This window comes from Aquarana catesbeiana, linkage group LG08 (genome assembly GCF_042186555.1).
Source record: "Aquarana catesbeiana isolate 2022-GZ linkage group LG08, ASM4218655v1, whole genome shotgun sequence".
Classification (NCBI taxonomy): Eukaryota; Metazoa; Chordata; class Amphibia; order Anura; family Ranidae; genus Aquarana; species Aquarana catesbeiana.
The window spans coordinates 257318748-257346728 of record NC_133331.1 but is presented as its reverse complement, the minus strand read 5'-3'; the positions used below and the strand labels follow the sequence as shown (position 1 = coordinate 257346728).

General features: G+C 43.7%; 2 protein-coding genes across 2 annotated transcripts in view; one reads left to right on the top strand and one right to left on the bottom strand.

Moving 5' to 3' along the window:
- Positions 1 to 1230: 1230 nt before the first annotated feature.
- NDUFS8 (NADH:ubiquinone oxidoreductase core subunit S8) lies at positions 1231 to 27912 on the bottom strand. Its single transcript, XM_073597078.1, has 7 exons — positions 27806 to 27912; positions 20964 to 21017; positions 15339 to 15401; positions 13209 to 13298; positions 11989 to 12161; positions 10204 to 10332; positions 1231 to 1656 (listed from the first exon to the last, which is right to left on the bottom strand). Exons 2-7 carry the CDS (start codon positions 21004 to 21006, stop codon positions 1525 to 1527), a joined length of 630 nt encoding a protein of 209 aa, XP_073453179.1. The 5' UTR covers positions 21007 to 21017; positions 27806 to 27912; the 3' UTR covers positions 1231 to 1524.
- Positions 27598 to 27981, top strand: part of UNC93B1 (unc-93 homolog B1, TLR signaling regulator) — an 88373-nt gene continuing 87989 nt past the window's right edge. The window contains exon 1 of the mRNA XM_073597075.1: positions 27598 to 27703. The gene's annotated coding sequence lies outside the window, so the exon portion shown is untranslated. The remainder of the gene's footprint in view (positions 27704 to 27981) is intronic.

Below are 27981 nucleotides of genomic sequence, written 5' to 3'. Positions count from 1 at the left end.
TGTCTATGCAAGCACAGGCAACCAGGTCTGAATTTCGGTATTTTGTTTTTTATTTTTTAATTCTGGCCTAGAGAAGAAAAAAAACACTCCAGGAAACAGCTAATTACACGGTTTAAATAAATATATGTAATTCTGTTCAGCCAGCCCCATGATCAACACATTATTGGTACACTGTATAGTTTAGCAGGTCTCACCACTAATTCCCATTTCAATTTTCTCGCTTCTTGTTCCATCTGCCTGCCTATTGGACAAGGAGTCAGCAGTACAGTAATGCTCACCCACAGTCCAATCAGCATCTAGGTAACATTGGACACGGCAAAGTTTATAAAGTGGTAAATGAAAAGCCCAACTCTGAGCTTCCCATTTACCGCCTGGGCTGCCTCTTCTTTCCGTAAGGCCCCTCAGTAGGTTTTATTAATTTTTTTTTTTTAATTTTATATACACTTGCATTTTAAGTCTTCATTCCAGTCCTGTGACACCACATGGTCCTCCTCTTTTCCAGGCTGGGCTATCCTCCGTCCTTTAATCAAGCAAGTAGTTCAGAGGTAATAGCATCAGTCCCACAATGTCCTGCATCCTCAAGTCTTCCAGATTGAACTACACTGGGTGTTAATCAACCTAGAAGACTAAGGACATCTTATGACGTAAAATAAAAAAAAAAATAAAAAAAAGTACTGTGATAAATAGCTCTGGATTGAAGGCGAGTATTGAAGCCTAAGCTGCTTTTTTTTTTTTTTTAAACACAGGCTGGGGGACATTTTTGATAAATAAAATGTAGTCTGGAATTAGACTGGGCTGTGCAGCGTGCCAAATGTATGTGGATTACACAACGGGCTGAGCAAAATTACAAATCTTTTGACAGGGAAACAAGATCACTCTTCTAAACGATGTATTTAGCACTAAAACTTTAGTCCTGGATTAAAAATAAATGAAAATCTGAATCGTCACACGCTTTTATAAACATAAAATGAAACAAAGTGAGCTATATGGTTTACACAATTAGCCATTTTGTTGCCTCATCCTACATAAAATTCATGACATGTGAATGAATTCACTGCCAACCGTATCTACGAAAAGAGGTAGCCCTGAACTTTTACAACATATACTAAAAATGTTCATAAATTGTCTAAAGCTAAATGACCATTAGATGACAGGGCCTTTAGATGAATCCACAGGCTTTAACAGTGCTAAAGCTCCCAGCACAGCAATCATACACACCGTACAGACATGTAAAAAGAAGCATGAACCTTTATTAAGTGGCATTAGGATTGGTGGTTCCTCACAACGGACTCGCCTTGGATAAAGAGGAAGAACTAAATAAACAGGACAGCACTCTGTACACCTCAAGGCTATGGATAAGACAGTTTCAGTGCAGGGCCCCAGTAGCCTGGGCTTCTCCTGGCACGGAGTGAACACGTTAATAAGTGCTCTGCATGATGACCAAACTGTAGGGCGGATTTTTATTGGTTTGTATTTTGTGTGCATAAAAGTTGGTTTTGAACGTTCGAGGGAGTCAGTTAAGACTCAGCGGTAGAGAAAGTCGGCCTGGATGTTTGCACCAATCTCAGCTTCCCACTTGTCACCGTTGTTTAGGAGCTTCTCTTTGTTGTAAAGGAGTTCCTCGTGTGTCTCCGTGCTGAACTCAAAGTTCGGACCCTGCAAGAAACAGAAAAAGTGAATTACGTTCTTTTACAATTATGACATCAAGATGATATTATCACTGTGATGATAGGAGTTGAACTCCAGGCATATATCCAAAGAAACAAAAAAAAAACAAAAACAAAAAAAAAAAGAAAGATTTTTTTTAAATATCACTAGTGAGTACCTGAATTTATCAGCCTCCTATAATCACTAGCACAGCAACACTCAAGCAGGGAGACCGCAATGCTAGTAGCCAATCATGCTCTGCTGCAATCACTTTTTCTGCCAATGAAGCATACTGCTGACCAATCAGAAAGCCAGGGGTGTGTTCTTGACCAAGCTGTGCGGAGGATAACTCTCCATTTAAAAAGGTAAGTTTGTCATAAAGTACGAGTATGTGGTGCACATTATGGCACAAGCTTCAGTTATCAAGTAAGGGCAGCACTGACTGATGTTTTTCCCAAAACAGGTTTACCATAGAAGAAAATGTACACACATCATTAAAACTCATTACAGTTTTGCAACAAACTACCAGGGATAGCGGGCTGGTAAACTAGCACTCTTCTCTATCTGGTCTACAGTTTTAGCCATTAAGAATAGCAAGCAACTCTGCAAACAAGTTTTCTGCAAAGACTGTCTCTAAAACATTCACTCAGTGCCCTCAATGCTCCACTGACAATACAGAGGTGCCATCTAGTGGTCAAACAGAAAACATTTCCTTGGTTACTAAGCATCTTAAAGCAGTATTAAACCCAAAAGCAAACATTATATTGCAGCTTACCAATTCTTAGATGTGTTCAATGCAATTAGTTTCCTTTTGTAAGCCTCATACACACGATCCGATTTTCCAACAGGAATTGTGGGTTGACAGACTGTTGGCCTAAAATCTGACCGTTTGTACGCTCCATCGGACAATTTTCCAAATGTTGGATGGCAGGCTTATAAAAATTTTCCACGGACAACAGTCTGTTGTCAGATTTTCCGATCGTGTGTACACAAGTCCGTCAAACCAAAGTACAAACACCCATGCTCGGAATCAATGCTCAAACACATCATTAGCAGAAGGTGCCCAAAGGGTGGATCTAAGGAGCTGAAAAGCCACGTAGCACGTCACTACATTCGTGTTCGTTGGCCAACAATTGTGCCCCGTTTGTATGCAAGACAAGTTCCTGGCCAATGCCCTTCGGACAAAAGGCTGATGTTTTGTCTGCGGAAAATCCGATCGGGTGTACGAGGCTTCAGGCCTTCTTCTAGTGATCCGGCCTGCAAGTCCATTTTTTAAAAGCACAAGCTCTCCAGCAAAATGCATCAGTTTACATGGATGAGACAACCCATTTAACACTGGCAGGGGGAAGATTAAAAATTTTCAGGTTTTTATTTACTGATGCAAAACCTTTATCCCAAAAAGGAACAAAAAAACAAAAAAAAAAAAAACCAAAAACCTGTTTACTGTAACTGATTATAAAAATGTGAGCTGGAGTTTGGCTTCAATTTTGGAGTGTAATTAAAATCCGCAGATACATTTAACACTCCCCTCCCCCAGACCGAAAATGCTGCTGACTGCTGTGCTTCCTGTGCTCCTTCATCCAGAGTTGTCTCACACTAATACAGGAGGCGTGTTACTGGCCAGATCACCAGGTGAAAAAACTGAGAAAAAAAAAAAAAGCCAAAGAAAACCGATGAAGCCATCACATCTAATGATTGGTAAGCTGCAATATTACATTTTGGGTTTAAATACCACTTTAAAAAAGAGGCATTCCAGCCTCAACCCAACTAGTTTTCAAAAGGTTTCCCTAACAACTATGCTGTCTAGTGTGACGCACACACACACACACACACACATATACACACACACACACACACACACACACACACACACACACACCTGACAGTGGTGATGTCACCCATAGATGAACATGCCCCAACCATTATCAGCACTTCCTCCTCTCCCCTGCAGCTGTCACTAGCTGACACATTGGATCGTGTGACTGGACTGAAGCAGGCCAAAAAATAGTTAATTATGCATTTTTCTTACACAGGTTAGTAAACATAGGTGTTAGGAGGGGTGAGGGGACTAGTTTTGTTTAAAGTAGAATTCCAGTCTAAACCTAACTGAGGCACAGATTTGTAAAAAAAAAAAAAAAAAAAAAAAAAAAAAAAAAAAAAAAAAACCCCCCCCCCCCCCCCCACACACAGGGAAAGGTATGTGATTATGTCAAACAACAAAAGAACACGGCTCTAGGCAGACATCTCATAATGCATCCCACCTGCTGATGGAAACAGGTGCTGGCTCTGCATGTAGGAACAAATTGAAGAAAAGACTGGACGGCCGCACTCTGTTGACACCTTTATTGAAGACGGTTTAAACATTTTTCTGGTACAGAGACATCTATGGGGTGCTTAGTCATAGCACCCCAAGCTATGACTAAGCACCCCATAGTGGTGTGAAACATGCCAGCTTTTCATTGATCCTGTATCTCTGATGTCTTTGTACCAGAAGAATTTTTAAACCGTCTTCAATAAAGGTGTCAGAGTGCGGCCATCCAGTCTTTTCTTCGATTCATATGTGATGATGTCAGATTTATTTATTTTTTAATTTATTTTTTTAACAGGTTAGATCACTGATGCTGAGCTCAAAATTTTGCCAGCAGAGCCATTTATACTTTCAAAAATAAATGTATTAATTTTATCTCTCATCTTAGATTTGGAAGGCTGATCTATAGCAGACATCAGGTTTTTTTTATTTCTATTGTTTCCGTAATTCTGATTCCAGACACAGACCTCCAAAGAAGAGTCTCCTATTTTCCTGAATCCTCCCACATGTATATGACTGTTGTAACCAGCAAGAATCCACCTTCAGATAAAGGACGGTTTTCCTAAAGCTTCATTGTGGGTCATGTCTTATTGTCACTGAGCATATAAACATGGAGGTTGTCATTGATGACATTTCCTTTAAAAAGTGCTAATCACCTCGTCTATACTGACATTCTCTGAGCTTCAGGCTTCTTTTAATATTTTTCCAGTTTCTTTTTACCATGGAATGTTTACAAAGCTAAGTAGCCCAAGCTGGAATTTATACACACGTGAATGATGTCCCTCATCAGAAAGCTCCATCCATCATTCAATCTGGAAATCTATCACTTCTGCTGTGTGGTGGCTTTAGATGCACTTAGCGCTCTGAGAATCATCACGTTTGAAATTATTTGTAAAAAAACATAAATCATCAATTTAAGAATGTATAAAGTTAGATAAAACTGTACTGTGCAGGATACTAGGTGTGTGCCCTGAACAGCAGGTATGTTTCCCCACTATTTGGGTTGTGGCCCCTTTAAGTTCAGGGATTTTTTTTTATTTTAAAGTACTCAGGGGTTTCACCCATGCAGGGTGAGGGGTTCTGGGATAGTCTGGTTGGAGAGGAGAGGACTGATTTTCAGTACTCTTTGGACTGGTAGGTTCTCATTAAAGGACCTGGAACTCAGAGACCTTTGGCGTGGGAAAACCTCCAAATCCTGATTACAGGAACTTTAGCCCTGAAGGGGTTAACCCGTCTGAATGCGAACCCAGAAGAGGAACCAATTAACCATACACTTGTGGCTCATGGGGAAGAAACGCCTAGGTTTAGGGAGCTTAGTTCAAGAGGTAGAGGTACCATCATCCCAAGTATTGAGTTCAAAGAAAAGAAGGGGGGAGGGGGATGGCCGCAGTTAGCTGCTCCTGTCAGCCGATGTCTCCACCCCCGACAGGGAAGACAAAAAAGGAGGGGACTATTACGGTACTCAATTAGAGGTCGACCGATATATCGGCCGGCCGATATATCGGCCGATATTTGGCGTTATTTACTTAATCGGCATCGGCCGATTGTGCTGATAAAAAAGGCCGATTGTAACTTCAGCCGTGACTTGCAAATGACTTCTGTAATAGAAGTTAATGCAAGTTGCCTTAAGTTATCTGTGAAGTTTTCTTCTCTCCTCCTCTGGGCAGCCTGCCAAGTCTGATAAGAAGATACATTGTATCTTTCAGGTTCTTTTTATCAATAGACTGAACTCCGTGGAGAAGTTTTCAGTTTAACCATTTAAAGACTTAGGCCTCTTTCACACGGATGATCCGTATGTCCGTTTTTCATCCATCCGTTTTCGGATGAAGAACGGACATACAGTCATCCCTATGGAGCGTCGGATGTCAGCGGTGACATGTCCACTGACATCCGACCCCGCTCCGATCCGAAAAGTGTAACGGAGGAAAAACCTACTTTTCCCTCCGTTTTCGGATCGGATCGGATGACGACGGACACTACGGACCGTCATCATCCGATCCCCCCATAGGGGAGAGCGGCGCTCTGACAGGTCCGTCGCTGCACAGCGTGCAGCGATGCACCTGTCATCTTCCTGCTCAGCGGGGATCGGCGGAGCGATCCCCGCTGAGCCAGCGTGTGTTCACGGGGCGGATCATGACTGATCTGCCCCGTGTGAAAGAGGCCTAAATCTTTTCTGACACTTGTTGCTTACAAGTAAAAATCCTGTATTTTCTGCTAGAAAATCACTTAGAACCCCCAAACATTATATATATTTTTTTAGCAGAGACCCTAGGGAATAAAATGGTGATTGTTGCAATATTTTATGTCACACGGTATTTGCGCAGCGGTCTTTCAAACGCAATTAAATAAAAAAAAAAATACAGTAATGAATTAAAAAAAAAAACCTAAGCAGTAAAAAGTTAGCCCATTTTTTTTCGTCCAAAAGTTTTGATTACCTGTTTTTGTGTATTTAATATTTAAGATAGTTTTTTTTTTTTTTTCGTTTTCTAAATTATACATACAAGTGAACTGATTGGAGGTTTGTTTTGTTTAATGTTTAAATGAAAAAAAATTTCTGTATCACTTAAGGTTGCTTTCACACTGGAGCAGGCATGCGTTGATGGTAAAACGCTGCTAGTTTTAGCGGCGCTTTACCGTCATTTTAGAGGCGCTATTCGGCTGCTAGCGGGGCGCTTATAACCCAGCTAGCGGCCGAGGAAGGGGTTAAATGCGCCCCTGAAGCGCCGCTGCCAAAACGCTTTGCAGGCGCTTCGGCAGCGGTGCACATTCATTTCAATGGGCAGGAGTGGTGGAGGAGCGGTATTGCACCGCTCCAAAGATGCCGTTTGCAGGACTTTTTTTACATCCTGCCAGCGCATCGCCTCAGTGTGAAAGCACTCGGGATATCACACTGAGACTGCAGGGGAGCCATTTTACAGGCACTTTACAGGCGCTATTTTTAGCCCAAAAGCGCCTGAAAAACTCCCCAGTGTAAAAATCTAACTGTTAGATTTTATGAGATGAAGGGAAAAAAGAAAAAAAAAAAAAAATCGGCCAAATATATCGGCCCAAAAAAATCGGCATCACATATCGGCCATCGGCCACCGCGATTTCTAAATATCGGCATCGGCATCGGCCAGAGAAAAACCCATATCGGTCGACCTCTATACTCAATGTAAATATGTCATAGACATCAGAGGTAAAAAAGGGGAATAACAGATTTTCTAAAACTTCAATTTTAATAGAAACAGTATTTAAAAAAAGTTGCAATATCGCATACAATTGCGATTTGAAGCAATAACAGTACATACAGCCATAGCAATAGTAGATATAAATATAGCTTAAATTCTCGACCGGTTTCACGGTTCTCACCGCTTCTTCAGGAGAGCCAAATCTATGGTGAATATATTTATATTCACCATAGATTTGGCTCTCCTGAAGAAGCGGTGAGAACCGCAAAACCAGTCGAGAATTTAAGCTATATTTATATCTACTATTGCTATATGTACTGTTATTGCTTCAAATCGCAATTGTATGCGATATTGCAACTTTTTTTAAATACTGTTTCTATTAAAATTGAAGTTTTAGAAAATCTGTTATTCCCCTTTTTTACCTCTGAGGTCTATGACATATTTACATTGAGTACCGTAATAGTCCCCTCCTTTTTTGTCTTCCCTGTCGGGGGGTGGAGACATCGGCTGACAGGAGCAGCTAACTGCGGCCGTCCCCCTCCCCCTTCTTTTCTCTGAACTTGTGGCTCATGGTAAAGAGATGGCTCACCGCCCACATCAACCTTGTCCCATGCATACAGAGTTAAAGTCCCCGACTGCCCTAGGGGTCCCAAAGGAAAGGGTCACCAGCAGCTTGGCCGCCTCAGGGAGCAAGTGTGGTGGACCGCTAAGGCAGTTGGGGACTTTAACTCTGCATGGGACAAGGCTGATGTGGGCTGTGAGCCATCTCTTTACCATGAACCACAAGTGTATGGACCATTTATTTTTCTTGTTTAGGCTGAAGGAAGCCACTTGTTACCGGTTTGTGAAGAAATACTAACTGCTCTTACCGACATGCATGGCTAATGATTTCAGGCCTCCAGGTCACAGCACCTAGAATCAGTTCAGCCTTGAAGTGATTGTAAAAGTTGTTATTTATTTTTTTAAATAACAAACATGTTATCCACTTCCAGACCAGGGGACATACCCGTACATCACTGGACTACCAGTGGTAGTACCAGAATGATGCCTGCAAGCATCACCCCCGGTACCATTTTATGTTTTTTTAGAGCCAACGGTCAGCTTTTTCATAAAAGCAATCCTAGCGGCTAACTAGCCACAGGATCACTTATGCAAGCAGCAGGAGAGGACATTTGCGCCCTCCCACCAACACCTTCCACCACTTGCTCAGGCTCTCCCGTCCCACTGGGAGACCTGAGTGACCAGCCTGGTCAGAAAAACGAACAAAGGCGGGATCTGTTTGATCGGCTCTCCGCTATGGTAACCAGCAAGATGACCCGTCATGAACAGCAGCAGATGAACGTCATTTCCGGTTTACCTGGATGTCAACGACCCCATTTAAAAACACTGATCTTGGTGTATTCAATGCTTTTAAGGGGAGAGAAGAAATTTGGGTCTTTTAGACCCCAGATCTCTCCATAAAAAGAGTAGCTGTCACAAGGATGTTTACATTCTAAAAAAAAAAAAAAAAAAAAAAAAAACCCACACACAACACACAAGCCACCTTTTAAAAGCAACAGTGTAAAAATAACAAAAATAAAATAACTTAAAGTGCCCCTGTTCCCCCCACGCAAAGGCAAATGCGCATATCGGTCCTGCCAAGCCTAGGAGTGGGAAGAAGAGCTGCTGCAGACGTGCACAACACAGGACCAAGATCAAGCTCAGGTGAGTATCTGTCAGGTGACCATCTGGGCGAAGGATCTGTCCTGGGACCAATTCTGTTTAATCTATTCATAAACGATATAGAGGATGGGATAAAGGGCTCAATACTTGCGGATGATACAAAGTTAAGCAGGGCAGCAACTTTGGCGCAGGATGTGGAAACCTTACAAGAAGACCCTAATAAAATAACGAGATGGGCAACTACATGGCAGATGAGGTTTAATGTCGAAAAAATGTAAAGTGGTGCATTTGGGTGCTAAAAATACGAACGCAAGTAACTCACTAGGGGGAGAACCTCTGGAGGAATCTAGGATGGGAAAGGACCTGGGGGTCCTAGTAGATGATAGGCTCAGCAATGGCATGCAATGCCAAGCTGTTGCAAGCAAAGCCAACAGAATATTGGCATGCATTAAAAAGGGGATTAACTCCTGGGATAAAGCGATAATTCTCCCGCTCTACAAGACTTTGGTCAGGCCTCACCTAGAGTATGCTGTCCAGTTCTGGGCACCAGTCCCCAGGAAGGATGTACTGGAAATGGAAAGAGAATCCAGAGAAGGGCAACAAAGCTAATAAAAAGGAGTTAGAGGATCTCAGCGATAAGGAAAGACTACAAGCATTGAACTTATTCTCTCTGGAGAGGAAACACCTGAGAGGGTATACAATAGCGATGTACAAATATCTTACTTGTGACCGTAGCATATGGAAAAGACTATTCAGGGAAAGGGTATTCAAAACGACACGCGACCATTCACTGAAATTGGAAGAGAAGCAGTTTAACCTTGCACTGCAGAGGGTTCTTTACTGTCAGAGCTGTAAGGATGTGGAATCCTCTACCACAAGCAGTGGTATTAACAGGGCGTGTTAGTTAAAAAAAAAAAAAACTATTGGAAATGCAACTTAATGATCACAACATACAGGGATATACAATGTACTACTGACATAAAAACAAGCACACACACACACACACACACACACACGTTGAACTGGTGTCTTTTTTTTTAACCTAACTACTCAACTATGTAAGACTGCGTGGGAAGCTTCAGAGAATGCACTAAAGTTTAAAAAAAAAAAAAAAAAAAACCCCCCCCCCCCTTACCTTTACAACCACTTTAAAGAAGATGTTTACTTTTAAAAATTGTGACCCCACCACTAAATTAGTAAAGATCTCCTCACTTAGCGATATCCCCCCCATCTGTTCTAACGGCTGTGCTGAGCAACTCAAAAATTAGCATACTTAAGTCTTCTTCAATGCAAAGCAGCCAGCCTCAACACAGGTTGTGCCCTCCTCTATGACAGCCTGTGTCTATTCCTTTTGCCAATAAAAGTTGATCAGCAGTTAACCTCTTTACTGCTCAGGGCCACCCTGGCATGTTTTACCTCCACAATGGCATCCACGGGACAGGCTTCCTGGCAAAACCCACAGTAGATACACTTAGTCATGTCGATGTCGTATCTTGTGGTCCTGCGGCTCCCATCTGCACGAGGCTCTGCCTCAATTGTGATGGCCTGGGGGAAAAACAAAAAAACAAAAGCCATTTATGTGACGGAATTAGTAAACCTGAACACATCTGACCAGGTGTGCTTTGTTACTGCAGTAATACACATTTTCTGCTGTTTGCACACATTCAGTTTTTACGTCTTAGGACAGATATGGACTGTTTAACCCCTTTGTAACCAGGAGGTCTTTATAACCTAGAAGCCCTTACCAATTTAGCTGAGCCCATATACTTTGGTAAATATATAATTTTACAACTAAATCGGTCTACCTAAATCATTTTTACATGGTTTAAGGACATAGAATACTTTTATTCGGTACATTGTTTAACGTCCCTGCTTATGTTTTTTTTTTTTATTATAAGCAGCTTACATGATTAAGTAGCAGAGTTGCAGCAAGAGCCAAAATGGCTATTAAATGCTGTGAGGAGGAAGTGAGGGGTGGGGCCAAGCCCCGCTGTGCGTGTCTATGGGCAGAGGCTCCATAGAGACACGCATCCTGGGAGTGGGCACACAGTGTGTGCCCCCCATAGCGAGCACGCACAGTGTGCCCCCATAGCAAGCCACTTGCTATGAGGGCACACAGAGAAGAGGAGGAGCCAAGATCACCAACAAGGGACCCCAGAAGAGGAGGATCAGGGGCCACTCTGTGCAATATCATTGCACAGAGCAGGCAAGTATAACATGTTGTTCAGTATTTTTTTTTTTAATTTTTTTAAAGGTTGTCTTTACTAACACCTAAAAGGTCTCCTCTGCACGAGCCATTGTGCTGTGGAAAGGCAAAATTTGAAATGTGCACACAGTACAAACCTAGTGTAAATGTGTAGTGCAAACTGCAATCCAGAGCACTATACATCCATGCGCATTTGTGGTTTAACCACTTACTTACTGGGCACATATACCCCTTCCTGCCCAGGCCAATATTCAGCTTTCAGACCTGTCACTCTTTGCATGACAGTTGCGTGGTCATGCTACACTGTACCCATTTACAAATTGTTTTTTTTTTTTTTTTTTTTTTTTTTTTTTACACGGCTTTCTTTTGGTGGTATTTAATAAACACTGGATTTTTAATTTTTTGCTAAACAAAAAGACCGAAAATGTTTCTCCTGCACTGATGAGGCTGCACTGGTTAGCAGTACTGATGGGCACTGGTTAGCAGCACTGGTGGTCACTGTGTGGGACTGATATGCCTTTTACAAAAGCCGGTAATCGGCTTGTTTTTTTTCTCCTCACGCTATCAGCGTGAGGAGAAAAAAAAAAAAAAAAAGCCGATTGCCAACTTTTACATCATGTGATCAGCTGTCAGCCAATGATCACGTGGTAAAAGGTCGGGATTGGCCGATCTGTGATCAGCCGAGAATCAAGGACTCAGTGATCACAGAGCGTGCCACCTGCACAGGCACGGGAGGATGTCCACGTACGCCCACCTGGCAATTTAAGCCTGTGCTGTAGCCATCTTTTAGGTATAGCGTGGGCACCAAGTGGTTAAATACGAAAACATGGTTTCAGCGGATTAGGGAACAGGTATTCTTTTAAGTTAACTACACCCCAGAAACCTGTATAAAGGGAGAGAAATCCTCTAAACTGGGTGGACAAGTCTATATAGGTATACATTAGATAATATTTTAGATCATCGACTTGTCTAACAATTTAAGTCACTCTACATACCTGGGCAGGGCAAACGGCTTCACAAAGCTTGCAGGCGATACAGCGCTCCTCTCCTGATGGATACCTGCGAAGTGCATGCTCCCCACGGAACCGCGGACTCAGCGGACCTTTCTCAAATGGGTAGTTTATAGTGGCGGGCTCCCGGAACAAGTAACTGAGGGTCATTCCCAGTCCTGGAAAGACATCAAAACGAAAGTAAAGCTTATAACCACTAGAACCTGAAGTGAACCTGAGATTTTCCTATGTAAGGAAAATACTTACTGTAAAGCTACAGGCACACAGACATTTAGACTAAAATATACCTAGATAAAAAACAAAAAAAAAAAAAAAAACACAAACAAACAAACAAAAACCACACACGTTGTTTGTGCATTCACAGGTAAAAGGCTGATGCATAGGTACATTAATGTTTACATGAGGACAGGGACATATTTCTATGGCTAGCTATACTCCCCATCTACAATTCGTCGTCGACTGTGGGAAAACGTTTTATGCTAGTTTTACGCCCAATTATGTTTGTGTGCATGAGGCCTTATGGTGGCCCCACCAGCTGCTAGAAACCAACAGAGGTGAAATGAGCTGGGGGTGTAAAAGTGCCCGGTATTGAAGTGGTTAACCGATTTCTGACTAAAGTAGCCCAAGGGTATGAACATGTTCAGAAGAAATATTAAGGCCGGGTTCACACTATATCGGGCTGCGGATCGCACAGGAGCGCTGTGCGTCCCTGTTCCCGGGACTAATCTATGCCTGAATTCGGGCCTGAAACGGAGCCAAAGACACACAGCGTTTTTGTGCAGTGTGCTCCGCAGCCGCCCCGGAGATATGTGAACCGACTCCATAGGGAGCCAGTCCCACTCTCCTGCTATGCGAATTAGATGTGCGGAAACGCACATCTAATTCGCATAGGTGTGAACCTGGGCTTAAAGTGCAGATTTCATTGGAGCAAGGACTGCTGTGAATGGCTCTATACGCTCTGCAAAAGCACAGAGTAACATGCAGGCACAATACAAAGACAGGAAATAAATAAGATGCAAGATATCCCTTTTACATTGCAGTGTCTAAACATAACTATGTTTAAAAAAAAAAAAAAAAAAATGGCCCCTTGCATGGCAGAAAAGTAATTCTTATAGCGTCATGTACTTCTAAGTACATGACAAGTTTGCTTTACAACTCTTTTAGGCACCGATTGAAAGACTTCAGGTTCAGCAGTAGCATCTCACCTCTGAAAAGCTCCGTCCACAGCAAGGTTTGAGCGGCTTTGTCGGTCACAGACTTCAAATCAGTTAGCTCCTCCTTGGCATTTACGAGCTCTAAATAAATAAAAAAAAAAAAGAAAAATTATTATACATGTATAAAGTGAATTACAAACCCAAACAATCTTTCAGTTTGTTTGGCATCATGCCTGACTATATACAGTTTTGCAACTTTACATAATTTTCCTCTGAACCCTCTCCTCTAATGGGGGAGTGGGGAGGGGCAGAAACACCTTCTGGAATACCAATCTCATGAGCCCCAGCAGGGTTGCCAACCCTCCGTATTTTCAGGGAGTTTGTAAAAAAAACATAATTTGTACCATTTGTAAAAAAAAGTCTGTGGCTGGTGGAAATGGCCTATGAAAATACATTGGCTGGCAAATGATCCTCTTTTTAATTCCGGCAGGCAGAGCTCCCCTACGATCCAGCAGTGGACTGTGCCTTGATGTCCTCACATCCAGAGCAGGGCTATGGACCCTGCTCTGGTCTTGATGATGTGAAGACTCTAGACTGGTAGAGCATGGGAGTGCAGACATTGCAGGGACTGGTCTAGCTGCTTTCTCATTCTCTCAGCACACTTGACTGCCAGTGCTGCTCCTTCAAGTCTAAGTACTGCTGTGCAGGGGAAGCCAGGAGACTGAACAGGGTTCAAAATAGTTAGTTAGATACTTACACTAGTATGCAAAATACATGCAATTATTATAAAAGAATAAACAACTGCATTGAATTGTGTTCTTTGGAGTTCAAATTTGAAACAGACTTCTGGGTAAATACATAAAACAAACCATTTATTCCAGTTATGGGTTCATTAAACAAAATCATCAAATGTACATAGGTTCAAATACTAGTATAAGTACCTACAATAGTCCTTCTGTAAAGTTCCTGTAACCCCCTGTACAGCAGAGCTCAGAATGATAGAGGGGCAGGAATACATTGGTTTGTGCGGTACTGTCAGCCTATCCTGGTTAGACATGCATAGAGAATGGGAAACAGCTGTGATCCATATGCAACTGCTCCTTTATTATCCAATTAGTAGGCTGGAGAAGAGGTGACTAAAGCCTCATACACACAGTATGTTTTTTTACTTAAAGCGGAGTTCCACCCGCTCCTTTGAAAATTAAAAGTCAGCAGTTACACATACTGTAGCTGCTGACTTTTAACATTAAGACACTTACCTGTCCTGGAGTCCAGTGATGTCGGCACCGCAGCCAATGTTTACCTCCGCTGCCGCCGCCATTGCGGGTACGGGAACCCGGCAGTGTAGCCTTTCGGCTTCACAGCCAGGTCGCGACTGCGCATGTACCTCGCTCGCTGAGCTCTCTCACTGGCCCAGCAGAAGGGAAGGGAGTAATTCACCACGGCCCGGCCTCCCGGAAGTGGGGACAGGGTACCTGTAAAAAACGGGCACCTGCTCCACAATGAGAGGTGCCAAAACGTGGCACCGAAGGTGGGGGGGAGAAATCAAATAAGGGGAAGTTCCACTTTTGGATGGAACTCCGCTTTTAACTGGAGGAGCTCACAAGGAGGTCTCTGTACTAATGATGCGATGTTAGTACACTGATCTCCCCGTTGAGATATTGTGTTCTGACAGGGGGACCACCCCCCACCAGTCAGCTCTTGCAAACATTGGCTGAGAGCGCTGATCGGATGCTGGTTTTCCAGCAAGCTCGTTCGACAGAAGCCACCCGTGAAATCGGCTTCTGTCAAACAAGGACCTGTACACACGGAGCGAATGACGGCCGGTAATGTACCGGCTGATTTCAACTGATATTCAGCACCATGCTTACGGGGCTTTAGAAATCAAAATATCAGTCTATAGCCATCCATCAATTAGGAGGTGGGAGACTATTTAAAATGCAAGAGTAATAAAAAGGTAATATTTGTGGGGCATTAAAATGAGATCCTGAGATTCCTGGAAGCCCTGGAGTGTCACGGTGCCTCCTGCATCCATCAGATAAAAATATCAAGAAATGTAACTCGAGTGCAGCAATCCCTCCAGTGAAGTCCGGAGTAATGCAAACAGCCAGCTGTAAAATCAATCCAGCAGTCTCCATCTAAGAATGAGCCAACCCTTTCATCAGCTAATCTTTTACTTACTAAATGAGTGCATCTGAGGAGCCAGACTGAAAGGTCGGACCAGTGTCTGAGAGCATGGCGGACCTGCAAAGAGAACGAGAGAAAGAAAATTACTTGTAAAAAGAAATGCAAAAATTTACATGCAAGATATACAGTCTCACACACTCAGGACCCATGCTGTAAACCCCGCTGCTCAGCCTGATGGAAAAGTAGAAAATTCTATGTTTGCTGGGCGTAGCCTTTTACCTACAGTACATACTTCAACTATCAGTGAATAAAGCAGACCTAATCTGAAGCAAGACAACTTTTTTTATAGTCTTAGGCAGCCCAGAGTCCGTGTTAATGGGGGAATCCCTCCCGTAGTGCTATGGTGTTCTGCTGGCAGGGAGCTTTCCTTTGGCGACAGAAGGCAATGATCACTGCTGGCGGCCATAGCTGCCGGCAGTGATCACATAAAAAATATCTGACAAGTTGGTTGTACTGAAGTCAGTCGATAAATTGACTTCAGTACAACCAGCCTGGATCGAATCTCGGCAGGTCCCTGCTGAACTGGCTGAGATTTGATCCATCTATGGCCGGCTTTATTTAGGAGGCTGAAAACTCGCCATTTAGTGTAAACTGCAAACCAATCACAAATTATGTTTTCTGGAGGATCCTGGGGCACTGAAGTTCTAGCAGAGCAGGCCAATCAGTGTCTGTGTATGAACCAATACCCTGCCCATTAGCAGCAAGACATATGGCCAATAGGAGAGAGAAAAAAACCTTACTCCTTTCATTTTAACACTTTGATTTTTAGGGTTGTGTAGTATTTACACCTAGGCAAAGAGTTAAAACAAGCTTGTTTTAGAGTTAATCAGATACCTTCCTAAGTGCAGTAGAAGTCTTGCAGACGTCTAAAGCTGTGAGCCCAGGACCACCGCTGGGCTTTCTAGAATGGAGAGCGGTAGATCAATGAGCTCCCATTCACCAATCTTTCCTGCATTGGTTGAACCCAGAAACGCTCAGTTCTGAACAGCTCTGGGCCAAGATCTTCAGTATACAGAGGAATACCAAACAGTTAAAAGGAGAAGTAGGGCCAAAGCTCTTTTGGCCCTACTTCTCTTGGGGATCACAGGAGTGCACTTCATTCTGCAATCCTGTGACCCATTTTCATCCAACAATGAGCTAAAGTCTGCTGATGTCACTCAGCTAGTCCAGGCTCTGGATCAATCCTGACTTTAATGTCGAGATCCACTCAGATGCCTGGACTAACAGTTGGCTCAAACTCTCAGCGAGCTGCTGGGAGACTGAGGCACCCACTCCACAGCCCGGCGTTCCAGTGAGTGCTGGAGGGGCAGAGCAGAGAACCAATAAAATGACAGCCACCATCTCTCTGCTCACTGAAGACAATGAGCTGAGCCTTCAGCAATCTTTGATCGCTCAGATCTCGGTCTTAGAGGCAGCGGGGGACAGATGCAGAATCTGGCTAATGCTGTGTCCACCTAGGTGAGTATAATTGTTTATTTTTTTTTTTTATTTCCCTTTTAAGTGGAAGATTGGGGACACTTCTGACTTCAATCTCCAGGGGTTCTGTCCAAATATTCAAACAGCAAGACAAGAACTCAGCTTCTGTGGGGTTCTTTAGAAATCTCATGGCGTCTCAGTATAAAAAAAAAAAAAAAAAAAAAAAAAGAAGATGGTTACTTACAGATAACGGTGTTTCTACGAAACCTACTAGGACTGCAACACATAAGAGATGATAGGCTCCTCCCTACCGGAAACACAATCAAATCACAGCTGTTTATAAGGCCCCACCTTACCCCTTGTCCCTCAGTAGTTGTAAAGTAATACTCCCAACCGATTTACAAGGGTTATTCCAACATTTAGGTACTTACCACCTAGTGTGAACATACTCCTCCACCTACGACAGGGCGGAAAGTAGGCCTGCCGTCCTGGAAGGTTTCGTAGAAACACAGTTATCGGTAAGTAACCGTCGGTTTTCTCACCTCACCTTCCAGGACGGCAACACATGAGAGGATAATAAAGAAATCCACAGGCCTACCTTAGGATGGGACCACTGCCTGTAACACTTTGACTGAAGGCTAGGTCTTGCTGCGATAGGACCTCCACTTGGTAGTGCTTCAGGAAGGTGTCTTGACTGGACCAGGTGGCTGCGCTACGAATTTGCTCCCAGGAGGCTCTTGCATTTTCGTCCCAGGAGGTTGCTAGGGCTCTAAGTTGAGTGTGCTTTCAACTTTTCTGGCGCAGGTATGCCTGAGCTTTTGTAAGCTATAGTAATGGCTTGCCTTATCCACCTAGAGACTGAAGATTTTGAGGCTTGGAGTCCCTTCTAGGTCCAGAGAAGAGGATTAAAAGATGATTAGATCTCCTAAATTCTTTTATCCTTTGTAGATAAATAAGAAGGCATCTCCTGACATCTAAACAATTAAATGTATTTACCCCCCTTTCTTAGGGTTCTCGCAAAAGGATAGTAAGGTTATTACCTGAGTCCTATGGAAGGCTGAAGACACCTTAGGCAGATAGAATCATCCCCAGGCCAGATCCATTATAACTGGTAGGATCAGGATTGAGCCCAAGAGTCCACCCAGAAACCCAGGTAGGTCTGGACCTGCGCTGGTTCCAGGGAGGATTTTTCCAACCAGCCCAGTCTTCTTAGGACAGAGATCACCTTCTGGGTATCTGTTTCCAACGGAGCAGCTGATGGACCGGAAATTAGCAAGTCATCCACATAGGGTATCACTGCTATCCCCTGGAGGTTGAGATGGGCCACCGCCTCTGCTAGAATCTTTGTGAAGATTCTTGGACTTGCCGCTAGCCCAAAAGGAGGTGCCTTGAACTGGCAGTGGAAAACTCCTTCCTGGGTTACTACCGCAAGCCTGGTGTTCTGGGAAAATCGGAAAATGCATATAGGCATCCCTGAGATCCAGGGTGGTCATAAAGACATCCTTCAGTAGGTTTTTCCGCACTGGAGTAAATATTCTCAATGTAAATCCTTTTGTATTCGAAGAATTTGTTTAAGTTCCTGAGATTTATAATAAAGCGATACTTCCCTGAAGGCTTGGGTACCACAAAAATGTGGGAGTAAAAGCCTTGGTAAAGCTGGCTTTTTGGGACTGGAACTACTACCTGTTCTACTAGTTTCTGAATCCCGTCTAATAGGGCTTTTTTTGATGCATCCTTGGGAAACTTGTTAACGTGATCATCTCCTTCCCTGATCAGACCGATTATGTAAGGACTGTCTGAAATCTCCTCCCACTGAGGAATGAAATGAGTCTGCCCCCTACCCTGATTCTGGCATCACTTGGGATCTTTTGGGTTTTGGCCTGGAGAGGAAAAGAGCAAAATTACTTTTTTTGCCTGCATCTACCATAACCCCACCTTCTGTTGAGTTCCTTCTTGGACCTTTGCCGATTTTGTCTCAAGGGGCCTCGAAAAAAAATTTCTTGTACTTTTCCCGTTTGGGTTTGACAGGAAATTTTTTCCTCTTTTCTGAGGACCTAGACAAAGCATCATCAAGGTCTGAGCCAAACAAAGATCCTTCGAAGGGCAAACCACACAGTTTGGCCTTAGAGGCAAGGTCACCTTCCCAGATTTTAACCCAAATGGCCCTCCTGGTCAATATAATCAGTGCTCCTGTTTTTGCAGAGGCCTTAACGGAATCCACTGCCGCATCAGCCAGGAATGCAACAGCCAATCTAGGAGTATCCTGAGACTTAACTCCTTGGGAGAAGTGTCTACTAAGCTTCTCTAGCCAGAAGTCTGCATTCTTGGCAAAGCAGGTTGCTGCTAATGCAGGGGCCATAGCCGAGGAATTGACCTCCCAGGTTTTTTTTCCCCAGCAGGGTTTCTGACATTCAGTCCATTGCATCCTGGATGTTCCCAGAGTCCTCAAATGAGAGGTCAGACTTTTGTCACCTGGGAGAGGGCAGCGTCCAACTTGGGGACCTTTAAAAGTTTATCCACTTCCTCCTCCTTAAAGGGGAACCTTCTCTTCCAGGTTTTAGGACTGACCAAACTCCTTTCAGGAAATTTCCACTCCTGAAGAACCACGTCTTTTAGAGACTGGTGTAGGGGAAATACCCTAGCCTGGCTTTTAACCCACCCACATCTTATCCTGTGTATCCTGGTTCAGGGATTTCTTCAGTGGAATAGATAGCCTGGAGGAGTCCCTCCAAGTCCTCTAAGCCAACTACTTAACTTGATGTCTTCTACATCACTACCCGGACCTAAGCTGGCCTCCTCACCTGAAGAGAGCTCAGAATTCACCTGGCTTTCTGCTTCCTCCATCTCATCCTCTTCCCTGGGCTGAGCCGGGGGAAGCCCCTGAGAGAAAGGTAAAGAGATACTTGGCCCTGGCTTGGACAGTAAACTCTCCTGTAATGAGGGACCCTCTTTGGGGGTGGGTTCCTCTGAACCTACTACTAGGGGTGTGCGAGTAGAGGTGCGGAAAGATTGTATAGTGGCCAACATTTCCTCATGTACAGACTTTCTTTCATTAATCCTGAGGCCTCTTTCCCAGCCAGTTTGTTAATACACCTATAACAAAAAGCCTTCGTGTGGGATTTTGACAATCTTTCCCTGCATATACCGCACTTTTTACTGGCACTGGTGCTAGCGGATGAGGAAGATGGTTTGTCAGAGACCGCCTGTGCTCCGCTTGGGGAATCTGCAAGACAAGAGGGAACAATTAATATGGTCACTCTTCCTGCCCACTGTATCATGGCTGCAGGCCCCTTTCCCCGGAGGAGAAGGCATGGGAGATTACCAGGGATCTTCTAATCTGGTGTTGACCCCCAAGTAGGTAAGAAAAACGGCACTTACCTGGTCCCGACTTGCTCTTGTCTGCAGCCACCTGTGCTGTCTTTCCATCCTCCTTGTCCATGGGGTGGGCTCAGACAGACTTTTAGCTCCTTACAGCTCACTGAGCCCTGCTGTGAGCAGGAATGCTTTAGTCTCCACAGCCATGCGGGTCAGGTGTCTCCTCCACGCTTTAAACCCACTTCCTGGGTTGTGTCTTGGCTTGCTCCACCTCTTCCTGCTGTGACAGGAAGTTTCAGCCTGAGAGTGAGGCTTGGAGCGCGCAGAGTCCTCCACTTGGTGCTAAGATCTTTTGGACGCCGGCAAAATGGTGTCCTCTGCACCAGGGGAAGACCAGGAGACCAGGGGTGCTGAGCGGCGTGCAATGGCGGGGGATTGAAACGCTCGGACCGCCTGCACAAATGCCATTTTGGGGGTGACCTGTGAGAAGCTCTAAGGCAGCAGGTAAGTGCAGCCCTCGCCGACATTGCTACACCTGGCTCACAGGGGTACCATCTGACTCTTTTTAGTCTCCTGGTAAGAAAAAAAAAAAAGTTTTGCTGTGGAAGAAACACAATCAATACTGAGGTACAAGGGGTAAGGTGGGGCCTTATAAACTAAAAAAATATAAGCTGCGATTTGGTTGTGTTTAATGTAGGGAGGAGCCTATCATCTCTCATGTGTAGCCGTCCTGGAAGGTGAGGGGAGAAACATGTATTTGTAAGACTGTGCAGAAAGTGGAGAAAAAACCCCAGATAAAACTTCAACATAATTAGATGGGCAGGAACTTGCCCAGTCTGTGGATCCACATCACCCTGATTAAACTGATGAGACAGAAAAAGAGTTTACCTGCTCGCCTTGCAGCGTTGTATATGAGACGAGCGCCCAGCATGCTCACGGTGTCTGCAATAACAGTAAAAAAAAAATAAAAAAGTGCGCACATTTAATAAACCAGCAAAGAACAAAACACTTCTCTGTGTAAATAAAGTTAACGTCTGTATTACAGCACCCAGGGGATGGAACCAGCTGGGTGGCTATACAAAACAGCTCCTGAATTTAAAGCAGCGATTCTCAAATTGTGTGCCGTAGCTGGGATTTGCAGGCGTTCCCTGGGAGTTTTGAAAAAAAAAAAGGTTTAAAATTTCTAGCGTTTTGAAACCTTGATCATATCGAAAAATTAAATGGTAAAGCAAAAGTTAAAAAAAGTAACATATATAAAAATGCAGTCTCTGTCAGTCTGTCATTCATCGGTTCCTTTCGTAACGCGAGACTTGTGCGAGATCTCAGGAGAACTCAATCGATCCAATTATAAAATAGACGATGAAATGCGCACTTGTTTGTCGACTTTGGAGCCTCGCTTCAATTTGATTTGCTCTCGAAAGCAGGCACATCCTTCACATTAAAATTTAAAATTAAAGATATATGTAAAAATAAATACGTGCTTCACCACGAAAATTGTTAAATCTTTTCAGGTGTGCCGTGAAAATTTTTAGATGTTTTTGGTGCGCCGCAAGGCAAAAAAGTATGAGAAACACGGATTTAAAAAAAAAAGTGAACCATTCAATGGTCTAAAGAATGAAATAAAGCAGCAACCTCTACAGAACAGACACCTCTCCTTCTGCCATCAAACGTCACTTTATTCAGTAGAAGTGACTCCAAAAGTCTACAGAGAAACCAACATTTCTGGGACTGTTTATCTCCTGGGTCCCACACAGAATTACATGTCACCAGGAAGAACCAGTGAGGGCTGCTGGAGACCCAGGATATTAATAATCCTGAAGTATTGGTTTGCCAGTGGACTTTACAAAACCATTTCTCCAACACAGAGCACCTTTTAGTAGCACAAGCAGCAGGGAAGATATTCTTAACTGTTAAATTGATGGGTTTAGTTCCGCTATGAAGTAGAGCTGCACAAATAATCATCAAGAATAGTTATCGCGATCTTGACTAAAGTGTTTTTCCTCGATTCTTTCTATGCAAAGAATTCTCTCTGCTCTTCTGAAGCCACAGCCATCAAAAGAAAGGAAGAGAAAAACTGGTCAGTCTGCCAAGAATCAGACATTCTTTAGCAGTTGAACTTAACTAGAAACATTGTAACAATTTGTCAATGGAATAGACTTTGTGTGAAAGTGAAAAAAGTTTAAAGTGGATGTAAACCCAATGTCATCCTTTCTAAACTACTGCCATAGGGGTTATCTATAAGGATATACATGCCTCCTGTATGTATCTTTACCTGTCAAATGTCTCCCCTCTGTCTGTTATTAGACCCGAAAAACTGCAGATTCTGTGGGCGGGTCTGTTGTCTGGAGCTCGGTGGGTGGAGTCGTGATGTCAGTAGACTCCCCGCCCACCTCTACACTCCCCTTGTCAATATGCATTTTCTCCTGTGTATTTCTTACACTGAACTTCTGCTATGATCTCTAACATCCAATGAAAAGACAGGAAAGTAACCACATGACTTCAGCATAACAAATCATGCTGAGGTGTGGAACAGCCAATCCTTGCAGAGCTGCTGAAGAAAGGAGTGGGGGAGGGAATTAAAAAATACTGCATGTCTTAGGCTAGTGCACAAGATATGTAAATCACCTGTCACTCACAGCAAGGGGGAGGATTTGTCAAAGTTTTTCTGTTTGTCAAGTTTTATCTCACTGAACAATAAGAGGATTGCTCAGAGATGGATTAACTCTTTGTGGCAAGACTGGGCTCAAATGATAGGAAATCTTATACTCTACATTATGACATAAAAAAAATAAATAAATAAATATTCGGGTTTACATCCACTGAAAAACACTAAACCTTTTTCTGACATGACATTTGTTGGTTTCAAGTTAAAATCATTTTTTTTGCTAGAAAATTACTTAAAACCCCCAAACACACACATACATTATGTATGTATGTATGTATGTATGTATGTATGTATGTATGTATGTATAACATTTTTTTTTTTTTTTTTTTAGTAGACACCCTAGAGAATAAAATGGTGGTTGCGGCAATATTTTATGCCGCACTGTATTTGCGCAGTGGTCTTTCAAATGCAATTTTTTGGGGGAAAAATTTACTGTAATAAAAAAAAAAAAAAAAAAAAAACTAACCAGTAAAATTAGCCCATTTTTTTTTTGGATAATGTGAAAGATTTTACGTCGCGAGAATCGTGATCTTTTTATTCCAAGCAAAAAAAAAAAAAATCATGATTCCCATTTTGGCCAGAATCGTGCAGCTCTACTATGAAGTAAATCCAGGGAAAAGTTTGGGCCTCCTTCTGAAAATGTTAGATGCCTGGCAGTGTCTGACTTCAGAGAATGTGACCTGAAACGCACTGAACAAGCGGGTTATAACAAAGTGACAGCAAAAATAGAGCGCACCAGCCTTATGCATCACCGAAGATGCAACTTTATTAAAATAAAATACATTACAACCAAATGAAAGTAGCAGGCATTCAACCATCCCTCATACCTTAAAATGGAAGGCAGAAAAGACATGCCTAAGATAAGATGACCCTGCCCAGCTCAGTTTACATTTCAACACGCTACCAGTGTGCTGGGATGACTGCACTCCCACACATGCGTGACCATGAGTGACAATATCCTGAGTAGGCCAATCATAACTGACAAAGATCGACACCTGCATGGACCTGTGCCAGACCTCATGCGCATTGAACTGTTGGAGCTTAGGTGAGTATTTGTGAGATTAGTTCTGCTTTAAGACAGGACATCTCCACAACTCCATCCTTTATTTGATCGATGGAAGTATTCCCTTAACAAAACGTGGATGAAAAGAGGGCTTATGTCTGGAAGTGTGTCAGGTACAGTTTACTACCTGCATGTTGTTAAAGTGATTTGAACATGTTATACTTACCAGCTCTGTGCAGTGGTTTTGCACAGAAGAGCCCAGATCCTCCCCTTCTAGGGTCCTCCCTCCATCGCTCCTGGCCCCTCCTACCTTCACATACCCACCCTAGCAAACCGCTTGCTGGTGGGGCGACTAGTACAGGCTCACTCCTGATTCCCACTACATAAGTCCATAGACACAGACAGTGGGGCTTTGCCCCAACCCCTTGTCATAGGATTTGATTGACAGCAGCAGAAACCATGCAGAAAATGCGTTAAGAATAAATAAACCACACACACACACACACACACACACACACACCTTGCCCACCGGGCACTTAAACCCCCTTCCTAACCAGACCAATTTTCAGCTTTCAGTGCTCTCACACTTTGAATGACAATTACTCAGTCATGCAACACTGTACCCATTTGAAATGTTTGTCCTTTTTTTCAAACAAATAGAGCTTTCTTTTGGTGGTATTTAATCACCGCTGGGTTTTTTAAAATTTTTTGCGCTATAAATCAAAAAAAGACTGAAAATTCGGTAAAAAAAAAAAAAAACACAAACAACTAAATTCTTTGTTTCTGTTAAAATTTAATGCAGAGCACGGGCAGAGTACGGGAACTGAGCAGCGCTGTGGGCTGGATCTGTAGTGCCCACAGCGCTGCAAACGATCTCTCCCTCTCTCTTCTCACACTGTACCGATGGGTACAGAGAGGGGAGGGAGGAACCGGTGTCATGACATGACGCTGGTTTACAAGTGATGCTCCGTCATTTGACGGAGCGATCACATGGTAAACGGCAGCTATCAGTGGCCATTTACCATGATCCGCCAGGTCCGGTCACGGATGTTCCCGGGTGCGCGCCCCAGGGGATTCTGTGAGGACGTCTATGGACGCCTACCCAGAATAAGCCGACCGCTCTGTAGCTGTCTTTCGGCTATGGCCTGGTCGGCATGTGCTTAAAGTGGCTGTAAACCTCAGACGTGAAATACGAACAAAGCATATCCCTCTATGGTGTGTACTTGTCCCAATTAAGAGCACCAAGTATAATTTCTGTCTGGTGCTTCTTTCCTCTTCTACCAGCAGGAGTCACTTCTGATGAGTTTTCCTGACACCAAGAAAATAATGGGGGCAGGAAGGACATCCAGCTGATTGACAGCCAAAGCTCTTTTCCTGTGTGCAGGGAGGCGTGTCCCTTCCCTCCAATCAGCTCTCTTCACTGATATAACTTCAGCTCCCCGCCCCCTGCTTTTCAGGGCCAAGAGATCCTGTGTAAATTCTGCACTTTGAATAGATGCAGAGAAGAGAAGACTGCAGATAAATAGGTACTACTTATTATGTAAGAGGATTTGTTTAATCTGCATCACCTGAAGCCAGTCAATTCACTGGGTATATGGAAGGCTTTAGGGCCACTTCAGACTAGGTTCACACCTATGCGAATTGAATGCAGGTTTCCCCGCATCCAATTTGCATAGCAGGAGATTGTTACTGGTTCTCTGAACTATCCAGAGCCACGACCCCCCCCCCCTCCCTCCCTCCGCCCTGTGACAGGCTCTATTTAAATCTACCTGGTTGACTTCATTATTAGTGTGACCAAGCATCGATTTTCCAACCTTTCAATATCACTGTTATAAGCAACTGCATTGCAAGATGATCATTTGATAAAACACAAACAGAAAAATAAAAATTTTCATTTATAATTGGGTAAAATAAACAATTCAGAATGAACCAATCGCTCCACAGACTACATGATCAGCCTGAAAACAATACAAATTTGGGAAGCCCAGCATTATCTATTCAAATGGATGTGTAGCCAAAACCTTTGTTTGTTTTGGGTGATCGAATACTTTACTAGTTTTGTGATGTCTTCACCACTTCCATATGTCCTGGTAACTACTGTCACAGAAAGTGATGGGAAAAGCCAACATTTTACAGTTGTCATCAGAACAAAACATGAGGGGAAAAACCTGATCAATAAGGGAATTCTTCCCTACATTCCAACTTCCTATTGTACCCTGGGGCAGGAAGTGAAGAGAAATCTCCCCAGTAGGACACAGATGGCAAAATCAAAACCTAAACCAACAACAACAATTTTAACCAAGGCTAAAGTTAAAAAAAAGTTTGGCTACAGAGATAGATAGATAGATAGATAGATAGATAGATAGATAGATACACACCGTAGACCTAGACCTCTGAAGGTACACTGTGGTATCTGGCACCAAACTCTCAGTAGCAGATCCTTTAAATCTGTGAGGTGGTCTTCATGGATCAGGCTCGTTTTTCCAGCACATCCCACAGATGATCGAATGGATTGAGATCTGGAGGCCAAGTCAACACCCCCAACTTGTTGTTTTCCTTAAATCATTCTTAAACCATTTTTGCAGTGTAGCAGGGGACATTATCCTGCTGAAAGAGGCCACTGCCTTCAAGGAATACTGTTTCCATGAAGGGGTGTACTGGGTTACCAACAAAGTTTAGGTAGGTGGTACGTGTGAAGGAACTTCCACAGGAAGAGCAGGAGCCAAGGTTTTCCAGCAGAACATTGTCCAAAGCATCACACTGCCTCCACTGGCTTGTCTTCTTCCAATACTGCATCCTGGTGCCATCTCTTCCCCAGGTAAGCGGTGCACACGCACCCAGCCATCCACATAGAGTTGCCACCTCATCCCTTTAAACCCGAACACATGAATTACACAGGTTCTGAGGCTGATTGAATGCAGGTAAGGCACTGAGTATAATTACCACCTTAATCAGCCACAGAACCTGTGTAATTAATGTGTTCGGGTTTAAAGGGACGAGGTGACAACCCCTAAACTTAATTCATCAGACCAGCTCATCATCTTCCGTTGCTCCAGTTCTGATGATCACGTGCCCATTGTAGGTACTTTTGGCTGTGGACATGGGTCAGCATGGGCACCCTGACCGGTCGGCCGCTACACAGCCCCATACACAACAAACCACGACGCTCTGTGTGTTCCGACGCCTTTCTATCAGAACCACCATTCACTTTTTCAGCAATCTGAGGAACACAGGCCAGCCTTCCCTCCCCACATACATCAACGAGCCTTGGTTGCCCATCACCCAGTCTCCGGTTTGCCAGTTTCTCATACTTGTCAATCCCGACCACTGCAGACCAGGAACATCCCACAAGAGGTGCAGTTCCGGAGTTGCTCTGACCCAGGTCGTCTATCCATTACAATTTGGCTTTTAACAAAGCCGCAAAACAGCTTTGCCCATTTTTTTTTCTGATTTCAAACACATCAACTTCAGGGACAAACATGTTCACTCGCTGCCTAATATACCCCACTCATTTCTAGGTGCCATTGTAATCAGATAATGCATGTTATTCACTTCACCTGTCATAATGTTATGGCCGATTGGTGGACAATAACATGGAAAGCCAATCAATGCCATGACAGCTGGGGTGAGTATACTGTCATTGAGATGAATATGTGTAAGGACAGTACAAGGAGCCCACATTACATGGAGTACATGTTCAGTAATGATAGAACATTGGCCTGACACACAAATAGGGCGCTCTGAGCACACACTGACATGACACCAAGTTGTATGTTTGAATAGGGTGAAGTAAGACAGAAACCAAGCTATTGCGCATGCGCGATGGGTTAGAAAACCTTCCACGCATGCTCAGTAGGAGCACATGACCGACGGAGCATGCGCAAACTCCACCGGCTGTGCGTTCCACGGTGTAGATCCTTCGTGGTTACCCTTCCAGCCGGCTAAGGAAGTAACAAGCGGGTAAGAGTCAAAGCCGCATTGAGCGGCACTGTGATATCCGCTTCTCCCATATCTCCCACTCGGGTTAATAAGCAGTCCTCGCAGAGAAATGCCCGTGCTCACCTGACAGCTACCGCTGACCTTGCTGCTTGCGGGCGACCGTAAAAGCTGGCGGAGCTGCGATTGGCCAAAGCCGACGTCATTCAGGCGTGGAGGCGGGCTACGAATTTACGTTCCGAGGTCGTCATTGGCTGGTTTGGACCACGCCTTACTACTGGTACTCTGGGGCCACCGCCTGG